Raw genomic sequence first — 21,777 nt, forward strand, 5'->3', positions numbered from 1 at the left:
AATATTTCAGCAAAATCACGGCGGGGGACACCAGAAATGGGCTTCACACTTTGTTCCTGTGTTCCGGGGAATCGAACCCGGGTATTCTGTGTGATGTAACTAACGCTGTAACCACTAGGACACACACACACACACACACACACACACACACACACACACACACACACACACACACACACACACACACACACACACACACACACACACACACACACACACACACCCCACACACATGTTTAGTGACACACACAACAATTCGCTTTTACTAATAACGCATTGGTAGCTTAGTAATTTAATTAGGCGTATGTCCACAGAAAAAGAAATGGTGATCGTAATCCAGGTCACACAAAGCGATTGTTTCGTCATTGTTGGTTTGTTTGTTGTTTAACGCCGCACTCAGCAATATTCCAGCTATATGGTGGTGGTCTGTAGATAATCGAGTCTGGACTAGACAATCCAGTGAGTCACAATCAAAACACTTTCTAAATATTACGCTGTTTTTAGGAAACATTTTACCAAAGCATCAGGTGAGTACTTTCTTTTGTACGTCAGTTTATGACAAACATCTTTTCGAAAGCTGTTGTGTTTTTAACGACGAAACACGTATATGGACTACTGTAAACTAGCTATATTCACTGAGTCTCTCAGTCATGTGTGGCCCAAGGGTGGTGGAGTCGTCCAAGGCCCGTGTTCGATTCCCCTACACGGGCACAATCTCATATCTGATCCTCCACCGTGATATCGATGGAAATAAATACAACCGGCGAAAAAACACTCTCACTCAAACTCATAACCAGTTTTGGGACACGACTGGAAAATCGTGTAAGGGCCTGCGATTCGCTGTACAGATTTACATGCCCCCAAAACGATGGTCATGGGTTCGAATCCCGGGCGACCCGACTATGTTTCTAGGTTTGTCAGCACCAGACCCGATAGTTTCATCAATGTGGCAAACCTCAAAGACATTAGCAGGACTACTGCTCAAAGCGCTGTAAAACCAAACTCACCAACTCCATGTTGACCCCATACCCGATCACGATACCCCATACGACTACATTTGTAAGACATTGAACTGGAATCGATTCTTCGATTTTGTACGACCAGGTATGGCCGTGTCTTTACAAATATGTATCCTTTCAATACCAGATTCATTAAAACAGCTAGAATCGATCTGTCGTCTTATAACTACCAAATTGCCTTTCGTATGACATAAGATCCTTACAGTGACAATAAATATTGAATAAGTCTAGAACCATTGACAATGCCAGTACACAGTCATGCTTCATTGAACACGCACTGTTGGGAGCTTGTATTCAGTCCTTTGAGTAACCAACATACTTTTCTCTTGACGACGTGAAGACGGCCGTCGTCTACATCGGAGATAATCTAATCATGACATATGCTGTTTATATTTCAGTCATTGGGTCGTCTACTACATAAAGGATTCTTAACTGGCTGATAAATAACCATGCGCCTCCATGCAAGTTCGATTTCACGTCAACACCCTACTCTATATTGACAGAGATATCTATTTAATGTCTCCAACAAAAGATTAAAGCTAGCAGCGAACGTATACATTCAATAACATGGATAATTCATTGACGGCGGTTCGGCAACAAAGAGTGCCATCGGGCTTGACAAACGACACGGCGGTGGGGAGAAGCTCAGGGGACAGGAACGCTGCGGACGAGGGTGGTGGATCTAGGGACAGAATACCAGTGGCTCCTTACCGAGAAGGGTCGGAACAAGGTTACGGTGCCAAGAGGAATGACGTAATTGTTGAAGAAGACGAACCAGAGTCAAAAGAGAACTCGCGTCCATGTAGTGCCGATATCCGTGGTTTAGAAAAAGCAAGAGCGGTGAGTCGTAGCGCTGTGAAACCCAAACCCGTCGTCGACGATGACGTAACGACTGAGACCGACAACGCTATCGCAACTGCCGAGGCTCTCACTGAGCTTATCGAAGAACGCCTTCGAAACATCCGAGGTAATTCTGATATCGGACACAGAAGACCGTTGTCTGGAACCAAGTCTCACAGTAGACCTTCAAGTGGCAACTGTCAAACTGGCCCTCCTTTAAATGGTGAAGGTAAAAGTAACAGACCTTGGAGTGGACACAGGTTACGTCAGTTAAGTGGGTCACCGGACAGCAACAGGAACAAACCGGGACGTCCGTTAAGCGGAACCAAACCCCGACCTCAGAGCGGAACACCAACCTCCCGGCCATCTAGTGCTGTAGACAGTCCGGGTCGGGGGTTGAAAGGTAGGGAGGCTCGTCTTAATGCTCAAAATGTAACAAAGCCTGTTGGAAACTACATTAATTCCCGTCCATCGAGTGGAGTTCACAATCAAGCCCCGATTACTGCTATCTTACATACGGGTCCCAGACCATCGTTCAGGTCCTTCTATCAGGTATCCGACACGGTCTCCAGGATACGGAAATGGAGCCAGGCTAAATACCGGCGTCGCCAGGCCTTGGATTCAAGAGGGTCCTCAGAATCCAGAAGAAGCAAGCGTTCCACTGACTCGCGGAGATCTCGGCACAGCAACCGGCGCCATCAGGACATGGCTGATGCTATTGACAATGCTGAGGAGTCGGAGGCGGCTGCCAAGAGAAGGGTGAGTATTGTAGCGAGAATGTGACCATGCTTTAACGGTACCATACAGAATGTGGGCGGTGGGTAGGTTCGTGGTTAAAGCGTTCGCTCGTCAACCCGGAAACCCGCGTTCGATTCATCATATGTACAAAATGTGAAGCCCATTTCTGGTGTCTTCTGTCGTGATATTGCCGGAATATAGCTGAAAGTGGCGTAAACTTAACTCACTCACTCACTCGGAATCCCGGAGACCTGTCTACCATTTTTGTTTGACGCTACTTATATAGCGCCATGCGACAGTGTGACGTTATTCATAAATAGAAAAATACTCCGCTTGCATTTATATGATTAAAATTGATAAATCTTAAAATTGAATATCAAACATTTCATAAACATCGAAAAATTGACATACAAATATTACGCCATCGGGGACACATTTTAACAAATGTCCAACCATCAATGGAAGCATAAAGTCACCATTTCCTTACGATAGCACTTGCTCCCTGTTACTTAGGAAGGAGTAACTTTAGTTTTTCGCCGCTTTTAGCAATATTAGAGCAATATTCCGGCGGGGGACACCAGAAATGTACAAAGAAAGGAGCTCGTTCACATTTAAAATGGGAGAATCGATTCGGTTTGCTGTGTTCTCGTTTGGTTTACTCGGCTTGGGGAGGATCATCAAAATTTGGTTTTGCACGTGTGTGTCCAACTACTAGACCCAGCACCGTTTCGTATAATTGAATCCGGGGTAGAATAGGTCTTCAGCAACCCATTCTTGTCATAAAAGGCGACTATGCTTGTCGTAAAAGGCGACTAACGGGATCGGGTGGTCAGGCTCGCTGACTTGGTTGACACATGTCCTCGGTTCCCAATTGCGCAGATCGATGCTCATGCTGTTGATCACTGGATTGTCTGGTCCAGACTCGATTATTTACAGACCGCCGCCATATAGCTGGAATATTGCTGAGTGCGGCGTAAAACTAAACTCACTCACTCACTCCGTATAATTGACAGGTTGGTTTATGCTGCAGTCAGTGACGTCAACCCCTTATGTACTCATATTCAATCTCCATTCTTTTGCAAGTTGGTAGACAAATAGTGCGGGACAAATAACCCTGCATGAGTTGATAGCATGAGCATCGTCCATCAATATAACGACCATTGACACCGAAAACTAGGTTTCTCGATCCAAACTGTTTCCATGTTGGGAAATCATCATGGCACTTCAACCCCATTATCCTATTGCTGAGAATGTTTTAAACTGTTGTAAATAATATATAGTTTCATCATGACCAATATCAGCATCTCACCTGACACAATATAACACAGTCCATATCTGTGTTATGACCTGGGTCCCGGAGTACAAAACATCCTTAGCGTGACCAGTCTTAGTTGATCTCCCATACCTTAACAATAACTTGCGACAGTCTTAGTGCTAAGGTTGCTCTGTATAACGGCACCCTGAGAGGCTGTGTCACAGACACTCAGCTGTGGCTAAGAGTGAGTTAGTGAATATGATTTTACGCAATAGCAATATTGCAACAATATCATGGCGGGGGACACCAGAAATAGGCTTCATACATTGTACCCTTGTGGGGACTGGAACCCAGGCCTTCGGTGGATCGAGCGAACGCGTTAACCATTAGGCTACCCCACCGCCCATCTGTGACTAAGAAAACAGAAATGGAGACTGCTGTGTGTCTAGCACTAGGACAGCTTCTGTTGCTAAACAGAGCGCTGCATACCTGCCTGCTCGTCACGCCCATTAACTGCTGCACATGTAATTCTTCCAGATTGAGAAACAACAAACACTGCAATACCTGCTTGGGGCTTGTCATTATGTTCATTTCATTACGTAAGTTTGCCTGCCTCGTGTACACCATCAATCATTGTTATCTCTGATCGACACTAATACGCACTAATCAATAAGTCACTTACAACAATGGGACAAACCATAATGCATGTTTGCTTAGATTAACACGGGGGCGGTGGGGTAGCCTTTGTGCTAATAGCGTTCACTTGTCACGCTAAAGACCTGGGTCCATACATTGGTACTTTGTGTGAAGTCGACAGGTTTTTGTGATTAAAGTGCGTTTATTATGAATATATATCTTTTTAAAGTCACGATATGGCTGACATATTGCCGATGTGATTATAAATCTTAACTCATTCACTCACTTTGCGTGAAGCCTATTTCTGCATGAAGTGTATACGGATCCAATGACAGGGTAAATTGTTTTTGCTTCAGGGAATTAATCAAAACGCATTACAAGTATTCCGTGACCCGTGAAGATCCGGGTTAGAATCCGGGTACACCATGCTTGTCGTAAGAGGCGACTAACGGGATCGGGGGGTTAGGCTCACTGACTTGGTTGACACATGTCATCGTATCCCAATTGCGTAGATCGATGCTCATGCTGTTCATCACTGGATTGTCTGGTCCAGACTCGATAGTTTACAGACCGTCGCCATATTGCTGGTATAGTGCCGAGTGCGGCGTAAAACTAAACTCACACACTCACTCACTTGTATTAGTACTATCACTGTATATACGTATGACGATTGTATGGCGGATTGAGCAGGATACCCACCTTGGCGGAAACGACAGACTGACTGACTGAGTTTTGGTTTTACGCCGCTTTTAGCAATATTCCAGCAACATCACGGCGGGGGACACCAGAAATGGGCTTCACACATTGTACCCATGTGGGGATTCGAACCCGGGTCTTCGGCGTGACGAGCCAACGCTTTAACCACTAGGCCACCCCACCTTGCGGGAACGGGTATCGTGTATTTGATAGGGATCCAGCAATGTATATTTATCATATATCATAAGGTATATGGGATTTGCTATAATGTTGTAAAGGGGTATGACGCTGTTTAATAGACGTCCCTTGGTGTAACTATCAGGTACGGATTACAGGGGTTAACTGACCTGGGTGGCGAGCAAGTGTGTGGAAAACAAAAGGATTTGTTCGCGGGGTTTATCGTGCCATTTACAACGTTGTCAGTAATACCTGCCAAGACAGATTACATTGTTGTCGTACAGAGGATGAACTGTACTGACACCGACACTATCCCAGACTAAGAGAAATCAATAATATATCACTGACGATATCGATCTTACGACGTCCGGCAATTAAATATATATTCCAGTGTCACGTTTCACAAAGTCCTTTTGCACAAACACTGTTGTTTGCTACAACTGAATCATAATTATCATAATTATGATAATGCTGACAAGATTATCGACCTTTACATATGAAAGTTGTATGAGAAAAGATCTTAAAACCATTGATAGCTCTACTGCCAATCAATATGTTCCGCTATGATGAACGTATGATACCAGAAAGTTAGAAAACACCTGTACGTGTCATTTCTATCAACATCTTGATCTCTGTCCTCCTATAATTAATAACAATAAAGAGGCATTTGATTATGAATCGTTTAGTAACCAGTGCCAAATGTAACATGTTACATGTGGTATTACATTTTCTCAGTAAAGCACAGAGTCTAGTACTTTTGAGGTTGAGTTCTATTCGAGATTCGAACTCACACCTAATCCCCGCACACCAAATTAACGATCTATTCCACTCTTTTCAGGTTTTCACATTAAATCTCTGTTTTCATGAGAAAAAGTAATCTTAAATAACATATATTAAAGAAACATAATTATGAAATAGCAAACAACTATGACTGCCTTGTTTGCTATAGTTTGGTGTGTGTGTCCGGGGTGGGGTGGGGGTGGGGTAGGATAGCGGGGGTCTATTTAAAGTAAGTGAAGGTTGGTATTCTATAACCAACGTAATCCTTCGTCTCATACAGAAAGTGAATGGTATTAACCAGTGTACCTATACATCAATGAATCGATTTCCACTTTGTGTGGCTTCACTGGACTATGAACCTTCATTGACTGAAGGTCAATCGGTTTGAACGGCGGTGCTTGTGGCAGTGTTCACGCAATGTTTGACCCCCAGTGTATGACGATTCGTACTGGGTAGAAGTCACATAGCGAAAGCCAGCTCCTATTGAAACTATAGATTACCTGGCGTTAGATATAAAAGCTGCACATTGTAATACGTTCCGACACTGGTAATATCAGGTGGAATCGTGACACGTGTAGGGGCTCGGTGCACAAATGTTAGAAAGGGAAACACTGGTTTTAAGTGAAACAATGTGCTCGCTGGTCGTGAGAGGGTCGGGTTCGAATCTCTCATGGGTATAACTAGCTTTCGTGATTCTTCTTCGTTATTCAACCGAATTTAAATTTGCTATGTTCAATTTCATTTACCATCACATAATGAGTAAGAATAGCAAACAACGGTTACAACGTTAACTTCTGTAAGAAGTATGGAAGTACAGTATAGACAAACCTTATGGATAACAACTTCTTTATTTCGTGAGTGCGACGTTCCGATACAGATGGGGCGGTGGGATAGCCTAGTGGTTAAAGCGTTGGCTCGCCATGCCAAAGACCCGGGTTCGAATCCCCACATGGGTACAATGTGTGAAGCCCATTTCTGGTGTCCCCCGCCGTGATGTTGCTGGAATATTGCTAAAAGCGGCATAAAACCAAACTCAGTCAGTCAGTCAGTCCGATACAGATTCTTGTACCGTTGTCACGCAGGATCACTGGAGCATTCCTCATTGACAACGGAACAAGACTGTGTATCGAAACGTCGCACTCACGAAATACAGAAGTTGTTATCCATAAAGATTGTCTATATTAGGGCTGTGCATTGGCAAATACATTGTATTGCAATATATTGCGATTCGGGTACCCATATTGCGATAAACTGGTACCTTAAGTGTTTGACAGTGAGTGACACTAATTGTACATATCAATCCTATTTTCTGTATTATAAATCCCTAAACATATACTCATGCCAATAATGGTTGTCACACCCTTCAATTTTTTTAATTTGAGAGGGTGGGTGTGTGAGGTGTGTGTGGGGTTGGGGTGGGGAAGGGGATGACAACCATTATTGGCATGAGTATATATTGTTATGGTTCTGATAACAACAATCTCCAAATCAGGTTGAATAGTCATGGATTCTGTTTTCTTGTTTATACAATTCATAATGTTAGTCTATGCCGTTTTGTCAGTGTATAACGAAGAAAAACTTTTGTTGTCAATTACAGTATGTGTTCATTTTAATTTAAACCACAAAGATAAGCACAAATATATGTTCTTTACCCAATATACCGGTTCTCAGAATAAAATATTGCAATACGTATCGTTTGAAAGCGTATTGCGATAAACCTGTATACGGGTAATACCGTTCAGCCCTATAGTCTATATCAAACGGTTATAACGAACTCAAATGTATGGAATCCTGTGGGACATTGTCGCGCTTTGGTTAATTTTGCCTATTTTGCTTGTTTTTTGAGAGGGCGACAACGCGACAATGTCCCTTCTCGGATTCCATACAAACGGACCACTAATATTAACTCATTATTAGCATTTCGACTGAAAAAGACCAATTCGTTTTAAGCGTGTTCGTTGTAAGGGGGCGGTGGGGTAGCCTAATGGTTTAAGCGTTGGCTCGTCACGCCGAAGACCCGGGTTCGAATCCCCACATGGGCACAAAGTGTGAAGCCCATTTCTGGTGTCCCCCCGCCGTGATGTTGCTGGAATATTGCTAAAAGTGGCGTAAAACCAAACTCAGTCAGTCAGTTCGTTATAAGGTAGTTTACAGAACAGCCGGCACAGCTTCTATCTATACCAAGACAGGTAACACTAAAACTGTGTGTATCGATTCTTTCGGGGAACCAAACACAAATAATGTGGCATAAACAAACACTACGTCATTGCTCCTCTAACCATGACTTGTCTCAACAACAGAGGCTGAGATGTTTTAATTGTTTTGTAGAAATGTTAGAAATTAAGTCACACACCGTTGTGTCGAACCTTGAAGTGTCGAACTCACGGTTATCTCGAAGTTAAGCTTAGCTCCTGATTATATTTAATTTAGTCATCATTTTGCGGTTATGTCGAACCTCGGATGACTCGAAGTATCTACGTAGGTGCCGAACACTTCGACACAAATGCGTTTGACTGTAATGACCTACATTGTCTGCGTCCCTGTTTCAGCGGACAAGAACCTTCGCATGGTACTCCCGTGTCATCAAGGCCGTGGTCAAGCTATGCCTGGATATGCAAAAGCTCTCGATGCAGAAAACGGAACAGACGCCCATCTCCGAGATGTACTACATCAACATCAGCGGCCCCAGCGCCGGCAACGATGACCCAACGCAACAACTGTTCTTTGACAAGTCCTGGTTTTCGAGGAAGAGAGCGGTGCGCAAACAAATATTAATCTCTATCTTTTCACAATCCTTGCACGAAGTAAATGTACAGGAGAACGTTTGAAATGTGAGGGGCAGTAGGTAACGGGGTCATCTGACAGTTACTGGGGAGAGGTATTCGGCGGTATGAAGGAGGTATTGGGGGGATAATGGAACAGTAATGGTGGCGTTGAGGTAAGGACAGGGAGCTGTTGTATAAAGCAACCTTAGATCTGCGTCTGTCGTAAGGCTTGCTTGCTTGTTTAACGCCGCACTCAGCAATATTTTAGCCATATGGGGGCGGTCTGTAAGTAATCGAATCTTGACCAGTTATCAACAGCATGAGCATCGATCTACATAACATGTGATGACATGTGTCAACCCAGTCAGCGAGCCTGACCACCCGATCCCGTTAGTCACCTCTTACGACAAGCATGGATTACGGAAGACCAATACTAACCCAGATCTTCACGGGTCTGTCGTAAGGAATTAGATCACCTTAACGCTAAGATTTTTTTGTACAACGGCACCTAGAGCAGTATTGCCCAGCACGTTGAGGTATTGGTGCAATATCGGAGCAAATATGTAGCGATATGGGGGAAAGGGTAGAACTGTTTCAGATGGGTGGGGAGGGCAGTTTTTAAAAGTATTTTTGTCAAAGAAAGCTTCCTGCAGTGTATGAAAGAACATTTGACAACGGAAACTTGCCATGGGTATTATATTACAAAGCGATGATTATACTTCCAGTGTATTGGTTCAGGATATACTATTCAAATATATCTTGCAATTTAACGAAAACGTTTCCGATCTCATTCTTTATTGACTTTGCCTCTACTGCAAAGGATGTAGTGTGTGTGTACGAATATTTCTAATTTACTTTGGTTGTTTTATCAAATCAGTATGAATGTGTTTAAGGGAAGGTGCGACTTTCCTTTTTGTTTAGAGTCGGTTTCAATTAATCGCCATACGTTTGTTAATTTATTAAAAATCAGTATGAACATTCTCTGAGAATTTGTGCCAGTATTTACTTTATATCTTGCTTACAATGTTCAGACATCCCGAGTGCCTCTTTGGGCCCAGGCAGTCACAATCAAACACCCCAACTTCCGCACGGAAGAGGAAGTTCAGAGGTTACATACGCTTCTACTGAACATGCGCAGTTTCAAGGAAAAGTTCACAGAGGACATGCGCCTGAAGATGTGCAAGGTCATCCGGTACACTCAGTAAGTTCACTTTTGTATTATGGTACTTGTGTTTAAACGACGACACATCACATTTACGGCTAACCTTCCTAAGGTTCTGAATTTCAAACTGCACAAGTAAACCAAATATCACCTTACTTTTACAAGGAGGAAACGTAGGTCGTGTTGAACAAAGTTCTGTATAACGAACGCGTGGGACAGATGCTGAAAATATTCCCAGCAACCTTGTTGGAAGGAGGATCGAATTTTTAGAATTGTTAATTATTAATATGTGACACCATACCACAGCAACGTCCATTGATAGCCGGGCTGGATGCCACCTTGTACTTAACCAAGGATCCGTAAAAGATCCGAGTTAGAAATTGTGCTCAGCAACCCATGCTTGTCGTAAGAGGCGACTAATGGGATCGGGTGGTCAGGCTCGCTGACCTGGTTGACACAGGTCATCGTATCCCATTTGCATAGGTCGATGCTCATGAAGTTTATCACTGTATTGTCTGGTCCAGATTTCATTATTAACACACCGCCGTCGTATTACTGGAATATTGCTGGGTACGGCGTTACACCACACACAAACAAACAAATATAACCATCGCTCGATTATACAATGGCGGAGGTGCAGTAGAGGTATAAAGCATTCACCCATTTGCTCACATCCAGTCTGAATGCCTTCGTGGTGTAGTGGATAAAGCGTTTGCCCGGGGCGTTTGAGAAGGCCGGTGGTTTGATTCTCGGGAGTGTCATACCCAAGCAAAAGAAGTTAAAGCATAATGCTTGGAATCCACTATTAAAACGCGTGTGGCAGTATACTGTGTCTGAGTGGGTTATCCATGTAATAACTGTATGGTATTTCAGGAGATAACACCATATTAGTTGGGACAAACACACGCACGCACGCACGCACGCACACACACACAAACAAAAAACCCAAAACAAAAATAAAACACCAAAAAAACCTCCAAAACAAACAAACAAGCACACACGCACGCACGTACGTACGCACATATACTTGCACAGACAGACACCCACAAATAAACAATTTACTCATCAACAATATCTGGCCTCCTCCAGGTGCGATGCGGGCCGGGTGATACTGAGACAGGGCCACTACGGACAAGACTTTACTTCATCTTCACCGGGTCCGTGTTTATCCAGATCGACTTGGAGGACCCTACACCGGCACTGTCACCACCACCACCGAGAACGTCATCAGGAACGGGGAATCCTTTGGGGTAAGGCCTCTCGATGTGATTTTGAATTCTTTTAAGACCACATGATGTGATTTGGGGCTTAGGAACGGGGAAATCCTTTAGGTGAGAATGGGAAATCCTTTTGAGGGTGAGACCACATGATGTGATTGATGCTTAGAAACGGGAAATCCTTTAGGTTAGAATGGGAAATCAGATTTCTGAAAGGCATTATAGAAATGTACGGTTTGTAGGTCCCTCATTACTGTTATCACGAGTTCAGCTAAACGTCCATGGCTGTTCATAAGTAAAAGCGAAATTCAAAATATCATAGCTCACAAACGTAATGGCCCACTTCACACATTGATGCATAAACATGACGATATTGAAACATAATGAATCGCACATAAAATGATGAACAAACAGGACAACGCACCACATAATGGTATACAAACAAAATGAAAATCAGAAAATTAATGATTTACGAAACATAATAGTGGACAAACCAACAAAGCATTCATTGATGTTGCAGTCGCTGTTTAAAACACTTGTCCCAGTCTGCGACGTTCATCAATGCACAGGCACACCTAAGGCAAAAGCCTCGCATCAAAGTATATATTTTACGCTTGATAACAGGGATGGACACACAATGTCATTTAGAAAGAGGTCAAATGTTACACATGTTACATTTGGGATTACACTTTCTCAGTAAAGTACAGATTCTAGTACTTTTGTTGGGTTGAGTCCCATCCGGGATTCGAACCCATATCCTCAGCGTCAGGCACCTACTCGCCAGCACACACAGTCAGCCGCCTTACCCGCTCAGCCACCACGGCTTCCTGATAACAGGGGATCTCCATTATCTGATAACACTTGATAACAGGGAGTCCCCACTATCTGATAACACTTGATAACAGGGAGTCTCCACTATCTGATAACACTTGATAAAACAATCACTCTCGGCCACTCTCCTCCAACCCAAACCAACAAATTAATCCCTAATCTATGGGAGATAAGCATGGCATGATTAAATCACCGTATTGATAAGTTACAAATCAGATTAAATCGTTACCACATGCCGCATCACTCTCCCCAGGGAATAAATGTTTGGTTCCAATCCCATAATTCCCCGTTCTCCAGCTTCTTCCGGTGTGCACAGGTCAACTGTTCTTGTATGTCACGAACTTAGGTAACACCTATGTGTTGTAGGTTATTAAAGATTCATTGCCTCATCTCATTTGTGTTTGGATACCATAGTACTTCTAAAAAACGCAGTATAAACAAAGCGTTGGCTTCCATGATCGCTTGAATTAGGTTGGTATAAATAGAACGTGTAAATGAAATAAATATTTTATGATTCAACAATCACTGTTCCTTGTGCTTAAAGAAGGAAGAACCAATCCGTAGTGAACGATAATTGTATCCGAATCTTCTTTTCCGTATTGATGCAGATTATGGACAAGGTAAGTCTACATTTGGAGACATATTTTTGTTTAATATAATGATATTGCTTCGGAGAGTCGTTGGCAAGTAGTATTAATCAACACTATCGAAGATAAACACACTACTCACTGACAAACGTTAATATTTTATGAATGTCCACCTCGTCTACGATTAAACATTCTAAAATGCGTCTAATGAAATATGTTTTTTGTTAATTCTAGTACAGTCTATACAAACCCAAGTTTCACAACATTTAAAAAATTACAGAACACCTTTATTGGATATGCATCCTCACAAATATACTACATACCCAACAACCATCTTCAATCATGAATTACTAACGCCTTCTTGAAGTACTCAAAGGTCGGACAGAAAGTTTTAGGGGAACTACGACCATATCAATTTACACAGATAGATATCATTAATTACGTCCTTCACGTAACACATGGTCCGGAAATATAAGGTGATTAAGATTTGGGAGATATCTCATATTACCCGTGGCATCAGATCAGCGTTCTAGTTGCAGCAATGGAGATCATATATGGCGTGCTTGATACCTTACCTTGTAAACATGGGTCTTTGTTTAGGGAGCATATATGTCAAAGGTAGGTTTAATTACAGGAATATTTGTACTTGTTTGTTTCTTCTGTTTATTTGTTTAGTGGTGGTTTCTGTGTCATAGGTTAGAATGACTGACATAATACAAGTGATTTCTCTGATATGTCAGTCATCACATTATATCGAAGTCCACATAGGGACTTCGTCCTTATTAGGAATTTGAACATATTCTAGGAACGGGATTTTTTATCTTGAATATACCCTTATAAACTGTTTATCTTGCAAATACAACTTCTTTATTAAAAGAGTACAATATCATACTATTCTTTCAAAACACTCAGAAGAAGGGAAAATATGTAATCAATACATCTTCATATTCAATTTTTGAGAATATTGGTTCCTACTTCGTTAATGCCTTCATATGGAATATGTATATTAATATGTATATGGGCATGCGACCGTCATTCGTAATAAGGATTTGATGATGATGATGATCATGATCATGATAATGATGATGATGATGATGATGACGATGATGAATAGTCTCCTTTTTTTATCCCGTTATCATATTTTCAATATTTACCAAGAGGGATAAATTAATTTACTCTAAGAATTATTAAAATTGTCATGTATTTAAAATTTTAACTCGTAAGATTCACTAAGAATAATAAGTGTAGATTAAATCATCAGTTAAACAGAATTATACACGGATGGATTGGATGCGTTTGAAGAAATATTGTGAAGAATAAAAACATGAAATAGTTATTATATTTACCGGGAAGATTTTGGAAGTTTATCTATTTTCACATTTCAAACAGAAGAGTTAGAAATGAATTTTAGAGAACATTTGTGGAAAAACCTATCCCATTGGGAATGTGTTCGTTTCGTAGTTTATGATAAATTCAAGAGTTATCTGTCTTAAATGTAAGATTACATCCTGACCTATTTTTGAGCTGGCAGTTCAAAGAATTATTTATCAGCGCATAAACATTTGAGATGAAATTTTTTGATTATTTTCAAATAATTTTATCTCACTTTTCTGCCATTTTATTTCAACAAGTTCAAAGAGATGTTTGTCAGTGATAAAACATTTGAGATAAAGATAGCTGTCATTTTCAATTGATATAATCTTACGTATTCGTTATGTGTATGTGTATGAGATCAAAAAGCTGTTTATCAATTTAAAATGTTGATTATTTAATTTCAGTTTTAAAGCCCCCAAAACTTTTTTGATTTTTGATTAGAAATTACCGATGACTCTTGTAGTATCCCGTAGTAGAATACTTTACTTAAGCATTCGACTTACGGTAGTCGTAAAGCTAATTAAGATAGCTTTGTGGCAACGGCACCAGTGCAGTCAAAGGTTCATGAGACGTACATATATCATCATGAATTTTATGAATGGCTTCATTTATGCAACGTTTACAATCTACTACAGCTTGTTCAGCTTGACCTGATCAAGTGAAAACTAATGAATTACATGACCGTGTCACAGCTGGTTGGGTCTATTATTGTGAAGGGGTGCACCTTTGTCAGATGATTGGTGTAAACGAGTGGACTGATTGTTGTGCCCATGTTGAAATTTGGAAAGCGATTACTGGGACAGAAATATTGCAGTTGAACATGAAATAGAAAAAGTGATAATTGAACTGGGTGTAGAGAGTGATAGCGAGAGTGAATCGGATTGTGAAAGTAACTGACGTCTGTAAGTTGTAAAGTTAGCAAACCAAACTAGATAGCATATGACTGTATAAACAATTCAATTAAAACATGACATGATTGGGTTTTTTTCAGAAGTGTTGTTTTCCGGGACAAGTTCTGTAACGAATCAATGTATGCATACTTCGCACGAACGCAACATTAATAACTTTCTCTGCACCCCTATTTAATGAAGATAACCCGATCTGCCGTTTGTGCCATTGTTTTAAAGTTGTTCATTAATTCAATTCGAAAAAAATGACGTTTATATTGTTGTAACAAAAACGTTTGACGATATCGATTGTCAGATTGTGGGTGAGGTTTGATGGAGATCTTATCTACTGTATTTATTGTCAAGAATGGCTGAAATCATCTAAATGTATGATTGACAACTTCGAAGTTACCAATAAAATAACAAAGTAGAATGATTGACGGGTACTAGAGCAAGACATGATTGACCCTTTTTGATGACACGCAGTATCATGGCTGATTTTCAGTGAATAATTAATATAACTGTCTTCCATCTTTTTCCTGTTTTCCCAATGGAATCTGTTTGGGCCGATAATCGATATTATACTGGTATGACTGACTGACTGAGTTTACTTTTACGCCGCTTTTAGCAATATTCCAGCAATATCACGGCGGGGGACACCAGAAATGGGCTTAAATATATACTGGTATAAACGTTTTGAGATAACCTGTGTGATTCTGTACCCAGGAAATCGCTCTGATGGGGACGGGGAGAGGTCGGCTCTGTGTGATCTGTCGGGAGCCGACGGAGTTGTTCCAGATTGACAAGACAACCTTCATGGATGTGTGTCCAGGTATTTTCAAGGTGGAGCTGTCAGAGAAAATGGCATTCGCAAAGTAAGCATCGTTATCACTCTACTGTGAAATATAATTATTTTCTTATCAGGTCAAAACATGTTCACTAAATAATTTGATAATCAAATAATGTACTAATGATTCTGCATACCAAATGGCGCTGACAAACATTGTCATATATTTTGTGAGGTCATTATCTGTGATGACGTCACAGAATATATGGGGTCAAATATATCTATATATATCCGTCTATAGGGGCCTGAAATGTGACATGTTAATTCAAATTCCATAAATTTGAAATAAATATACAATTTAAAAGCATAAGCAACAAAATCCCGATGATTATTTGGTAAAGCGATTCTCGAGAAAAGTATTCTATTTGTTGCATAAATTAAAAAGCCGTTTATAACAACCTGTATATATCTGAAATTACTCGGAAAAATAACACAAGTATTGAACCACTAACTTATATCTGTCAACACTTGTTTTCTCCCCTTTAGGAGGTTCCCCATCTTCAATGGTTGGGACCATGAGCAGTTTGAGAACCTGTGCTTCAACTCCCAGGTGCTCTATATTCCCCACGGCCGCACCATTGAGCAGGACTGGTCAAAGGCCAACTACGTGTACTTCGTCATGACCGTAAGTAGATCTGTGACGCCATCCTCGGCAACCACGACATCGTTGGTTGCAGTGTCATGGCCCGAGCTCAATGTATTGGCTGAACCGTATCATATATCCATATAGGGATCTCAGTGCTTGGACTATCGTAGTTCTATGCATGGGTAACGCTGCAAATATAAACAACCGTTGTCTTATATTTTCAATGTCATTTATGTAATATGATTGATACTGAGAGCATGGTCGTCCCCACATGGGTACAATGTGTTAAGCCCAGTTCCACCGCCGTAATAATACTAGAATGTTGCTAAAATCGGCTTAAAATCCAACTCACTCGCTCACTCACTCTTAGTCACTGCTCCTTGTCTTTGCCACTGGGTATAACAGTCAGTCTCAAATTTCCTGAACCACATTATTTCACTACTGTCTAGCCCTCCCTGCAATGCAAAAGCCCTAAAAGAAGCAAGTCTAGATTACCCAAAGGTTCAGGTTCTAAATCTCCTGTCTCACTCGGGCTCTTTTTCAGTTTGAAAGGAGATATTTCTATCAGGGTGATATATATTCAGAGACTAAGCATCAGACTAGGAGCATCGGTTTGCCAGTCTTGTAAGGCACCGCAGTTCGCTATGCATAGTTGTGTCCATTCAGCCTGTAAGGAACCTGTAATTTTTGGTTGAAATCTATTTTTTGCGCAAAATATTTTTCTAGGTTTTTAAAATACCCGTATTCGTTGGTTTCACCCAAGTGGTCATCGTCTGAGACCTGCTCCACTTCGGACTTTCTTCCAACATCGAGCTGATACCATGTGATATTCCTGGAATATTGATCAAAGCAGCATAAAACCCAACTCATTCACTCACTCTTTGGCCCCAGTTACTTATATTTGATCGGCGTGTTATCAGGTTGTATGTATATTCTTCTGTTTCCCAAGGGGCGGTGACATATCCCGGTGGTTAAAGTGTCTGTTCGTCACGCTACTGACCCGGGTTCGATTCCCCACATGGGTACACTGTAATAAGCCCATATCTTGTGTCTCCCGCCGTGATATTACTGGAATATTGCTAAAAGCGGCGTAAAACACAATTCACTTACTCTGTTTCCCATCTCCTGCCCATACTGAGCTTTCATTCCCTCGTGAAATAATAATGTTTTCTTATCTTAATTCTCGACAATAAGTGGATTGTTTGTTGTGTATCTAGGGCCGGGTTTCGCTGCTGAAGCGGTTCAGTGTCAGCGACATGCTGGACCTCACGGCCAAGGGCATGATGGACAAAGAGCTGCACTACCGCAAGCCGGAGAATGAGGAGGTTGGAGGAGGCAAGAAGAAACAGGCCTGTGTAGGCTGCATCAGAGAGGGAGAAAGCACGGTGAGGGTGGGGATGGGGAGGCAAGAAGAAACAGGTCTGTGTAGGCTGCATCAGGGAGGGAGAAAGCACGGTGAGGATGGGGGTGGGGAGGCAAGAAGAAACAGGCCTGTGTAGAGGCTGCATCAGGGGGGAGGAGAAAGCACGGTGAGGGTGGGGATGGGGAGGCAAGAAGAAACAGGCCTGTGTAGGCTGCATCAGGGAGGGAGAAAGCACGGTGAGGGTGGGGATGGGGAGGCAAGAAGAAACAGGCCTGTGTAGGCTGCATCAGGGAGGGAGAAAGCACGGTGAGGGTTGGGATGGGGAGGCAAGAAGAAACAGGTCTGTGGGAGGCTGCACCAGGGAGGAAAAGCACGGTGAGGGGGTGGGGATGGGAGGCAAGAAGAAACAGGCCTGTGTGTGGCTGCTTCAGGTAGGGAGAAAGCACGGTGAGGGGAGGGGGATGGGGAGGCAAGAAGAAACAGGCCTGTGTAGGCTGCATCAGGGAGGAAGAAAGCACGGTGAGGGTGGGGATGGGGAGGCAAGAAGAAACAGGCCTGTGTAGGCTGCTTCCAGGTAGGGGAGAAAGCACGGTGAGGGTGGGGATGGGGGAGGCAAGAAGAAACAGGCCTGTGTAGTGGCTGCTTCCAGGTAGGGGAGAAAGCACGGTGAGGGTGGGGATGGGGAGGCAAGAAGAAACAGGCCTGTGTAGGCTGCATCAAAGAGGGAGAAAGCACGGTGAGGGTGGGGATGGGGAGGCAAGAAGAAACAGGTCTGTGTTGGCTGCTTCAGGTAGGGAGAAAGCACGGTGAGGGTGGGGATGGGGAGGCAAGAAGAAACAGGCCTGTGTAGGCTGCATCAAAGAGGGAGAAAGCACTGTGAAGGTGGGGATGGGGAGGCAAGAAGAAACAGGTCTGTGTTGGCTGCATCAAAGAGGGAGAAAGCACGGTGAGGGTGGGGATGGGGAGGCAAGAAGAAACAGGCCTGTGTAGGCTGCATCAGGGACGGAGAAAGCACGGTGAGGGTGGGGATGGGGAGGCAAGAAGAAACAGGCCTGTGTAGGCTGCATCAGGGAGGAAAAAGCACGGTTAGGGTGGGGATGGGGAGGCAAGAAGAAACAGGCCTGTGTAGGCTGCATCAGAGAGGAAGAAAGCACGGTTAGGGTAGGGAAGGGGAGGCAAGAAGAAATAGGCCTGTGTAGGCTGCATCAGGGAGGGAGAAAGCACGGTGAGGGTTGGGATGGGGAGGCAAGAAGAAACAGGCCTGTGTAGGCTGCATCAGGGAGTGAGAAATCACGGTGAGGGTGGGGATGGGGAGACAAGAATTCCTGGTCGGGGTAACCTAGAACTAACCATTTTTTCTAGGTTTCAATTGACCTCACTTTGAAATATAACCTCTGGATTCTGGGATAAGGACGTAGGGGTCGAGAATGGTCAATGGAAGGGGATTGTCTGGAGTGGTATGTTCAGGGGATATACATGTAGTTTGGGGAGGTGATGGTCGGGGAAGGGATGGGATGGGGGCGATCAGAAAGTGGGTTTGAGGGATGGTTCCCAGGCTGGATGGCCATCAGGAGGGTGATGATTCAGGACTATGGGTATATGCACATGTCTAACACATTGTTGCCGGGATGGGCCACAGGCCTTGGTGTCGTTGATTAGATATTTCCAAATCTGTTAATATTACGAATGTCAGGAATGCACTCCAAAGAGCTGCTTTCAAACACGCCCCGATCTGGTACGGGTCCTATATCGCCCATTTGCGCCCAGTTGGTTTCAAAGTGGTGAGTCGACTGCTATTTGTCTATCACCAAGGCTTCTCTTCAGAAACAGCGACACAAGGCTGGTGGTATTGCACCTAGTATCTGGCCTTGTGTAGGATATAGGATGTAGCGATATTTTGTGATGTCTGAGACCGTGAAGATCCAGGTCAGAATTGATCTTCAGCAATATATGCTTGTCGTAAGAGGCGACTAACGGGATCGGATGCTCAGACTCGCTGACATGGTTGACACATGTCACCGTATCCCAATTGCGTAGATCGATGCTCGTTCTGTGAATCACTGGATTATCTGGTCCAGACTCGATTATTTACAGACCGCCGCCATATAGCTGGAATATAACTGAGTGGGAACTATGTAAGCAACGACACATGAGCCTGTGGGATAAGTCAGTACATAAAGCCATATGGTCGTCGTTGTAGGACCTGCGTCTGCTGTCGCTGGAGCCTTCCTCTTCCATCGCCTCCATCACACTGTTGAGTGAAGGTGTAAAGCTGCTCAGGGTTGCTGTTAGGACGTTCAAGAGGATGTGTCCTCGGAGACAGGTTGAGGACTACCTGAAAAAGGACTACACGCCCATAGAGTGAGTGTGCTTCCATGAACAGGATTAATAACAGCTGAAGGTGGAGTGAGTGAGTATGGTCTTACGCCGCTTTTAGCAATATTCCAGCAACGGCTGGGGAACACCAGAAATGGACTTCACACTTTGTACCCACGTGGGGAATGGTACACGGGTCTTAACTTTAACTGAGCTACCTTTGCCCCATGCTGAAGGTGGAACAAAACATTCAAATGGAAATACTGAACTAAACTCACTCACTCACGAATTGATACATATACGTCCACCTCTATTTTCTGAAGGTTATTAGCCCTATGGATAAAGTGCTTGCACGTTTCGATTCCTTAGACGAATACAGTGTGTGAACCCAGCACTGGTGTTTTCCGACGTGATAATGCTAGAATATTTTAAGAACGTCATAAAACCATACTCTGTCACCGTATCTCCTTGGGATGCTGTATTCAGCCAGATTATAATGTTTAATATTTTAACATAGCCTTGCTGGTATGTTTGAACCCAAATCACTCACTCTATTGTTGCAGTATCCCATCGAACTCCGAGATCTGCGAGAAGGTCTTCAAGGATACCATCTGGACGTCGTACAAGAAGAGCGTGGTGCGGACGGTGGAGTTGGAACAGTCGGGGTTTGCCATCGCCCACCTCCCCGCCACGGTGAAGGGGACAAGTGGGTGGGCTCGGTGGCCTGGATTTGATGACGAGGCTGAGGAGAAGACAGGGCGCCTTACCTATAAGACCACCAGATCATACGTAAGTAGAGAGCGACTTTTTGTGCTAGAAACGAGTATATCTCTATTTCACGTCGTGTCAACTAAATGTAAAACAGTAAAGCAGGTCGCACGGAACTCCTTTCACGAAGCAACCTTGTGAAGACCCATTTCTGATGTCCCCTGCCATAATATTGCTGGGATATTGCTAAATGTGACGTAAAACCAAACTCACTCACTCAGTCACTATAACCTGGACAGATTGTGCAAGCAAATAACACAGGCAGACAATGTATCATGATGTTTCTAAACATACATTTATACATGTTTAAAAACAACAACTAAATTCTTACCTCTGAGATCTTCTCTGTCTATGAAACTCGTAGCTCAAAAGGACCGATCTCGTCATGCCTTCGCCATCTTATATATTCCTCGCGACTAATTTCAAAAGATTATCCCCAGTATGACAGCCTCAAACGCACGGTCTGCGAGTACCTGCTCTGCAGTGTGACAGATACTGGGCGGAATTAACAGAAATATTCTTGTCCAAGATATTTTTATGGATTAATATTCTTGTTGATTTCCGGCTCGTCCACGGATTGTAACTCGGCCCCCGTAAACGACGGTTATTTTTCCATCGTCGTATTGTCTGTATCTTAATACGCCACGCCGACGCAAGGAAATGATTGGAGCTTGTAGTTTGGCAAGCATGACAAATCTTAACGGACGCTCGTGCAAGTGACATATTAATGGAAATCTTCCTACACAAAAACTGGAGTCTTGCCGATAACTGGACACAACTAATCACATATAAATATTTTGTTTCGGAAAAGCAGGAAATGTGCATGTAATAATTATCTGGGATAATAATATTTTGGTTAATTGAAACATTTTTCGAGACGCAATTTTCATACATTCAACAACAACAAAATAAAACGCCTTCTGCATTTGTAAG

General features: G+C 42.9%; 1 protein-coding gene across 1 annotated transcript; it reads left to right on the top strand.

Annotated features, from left to right (window-relative positions):
• The first annotated feature begins 1,359 nt into the window (after positions 1-1,359).
• Positions 1,360-21,353, top strand: LOC124284284. The gene is given in 12 exon segments (XM_046720355.1): positions 1,360-2,618; positions 8,691-8,897; positions 9,938-10,107; positions 11,158-11,198; positions 11,201-11,265; positions 11,268-11,318; positions 15,691-15,839; positions 16,298-16,436; positions 17,615-17,782; positions 19,961-20,121; positions 20,640-20,865; positions 21,285-21,353. Coding segments are annotated over 12 exon segments (2,478 nt in total). The 5' UTR covers positions 1,360-1,586.
• Positions 21,354-21,777: the final 424 nt, after the last annotated feature.

The sequence above is a fragment of the Haliotis rubra genome, unplaced genomic scaffold (assembly GCF_003918875.1).
Source record: "Haliotis rubra isolate DU_JTF1 unplaced genomic scaffold, ASM391887v1 Scf333, whole genome shotgun sequence".
Lineage (NCBI taxonomy): Eukaryota > Metazoa > Mollusca > Gastropoda > Lepetellida > Haliotidae > Haliotis > Haliotis rubra.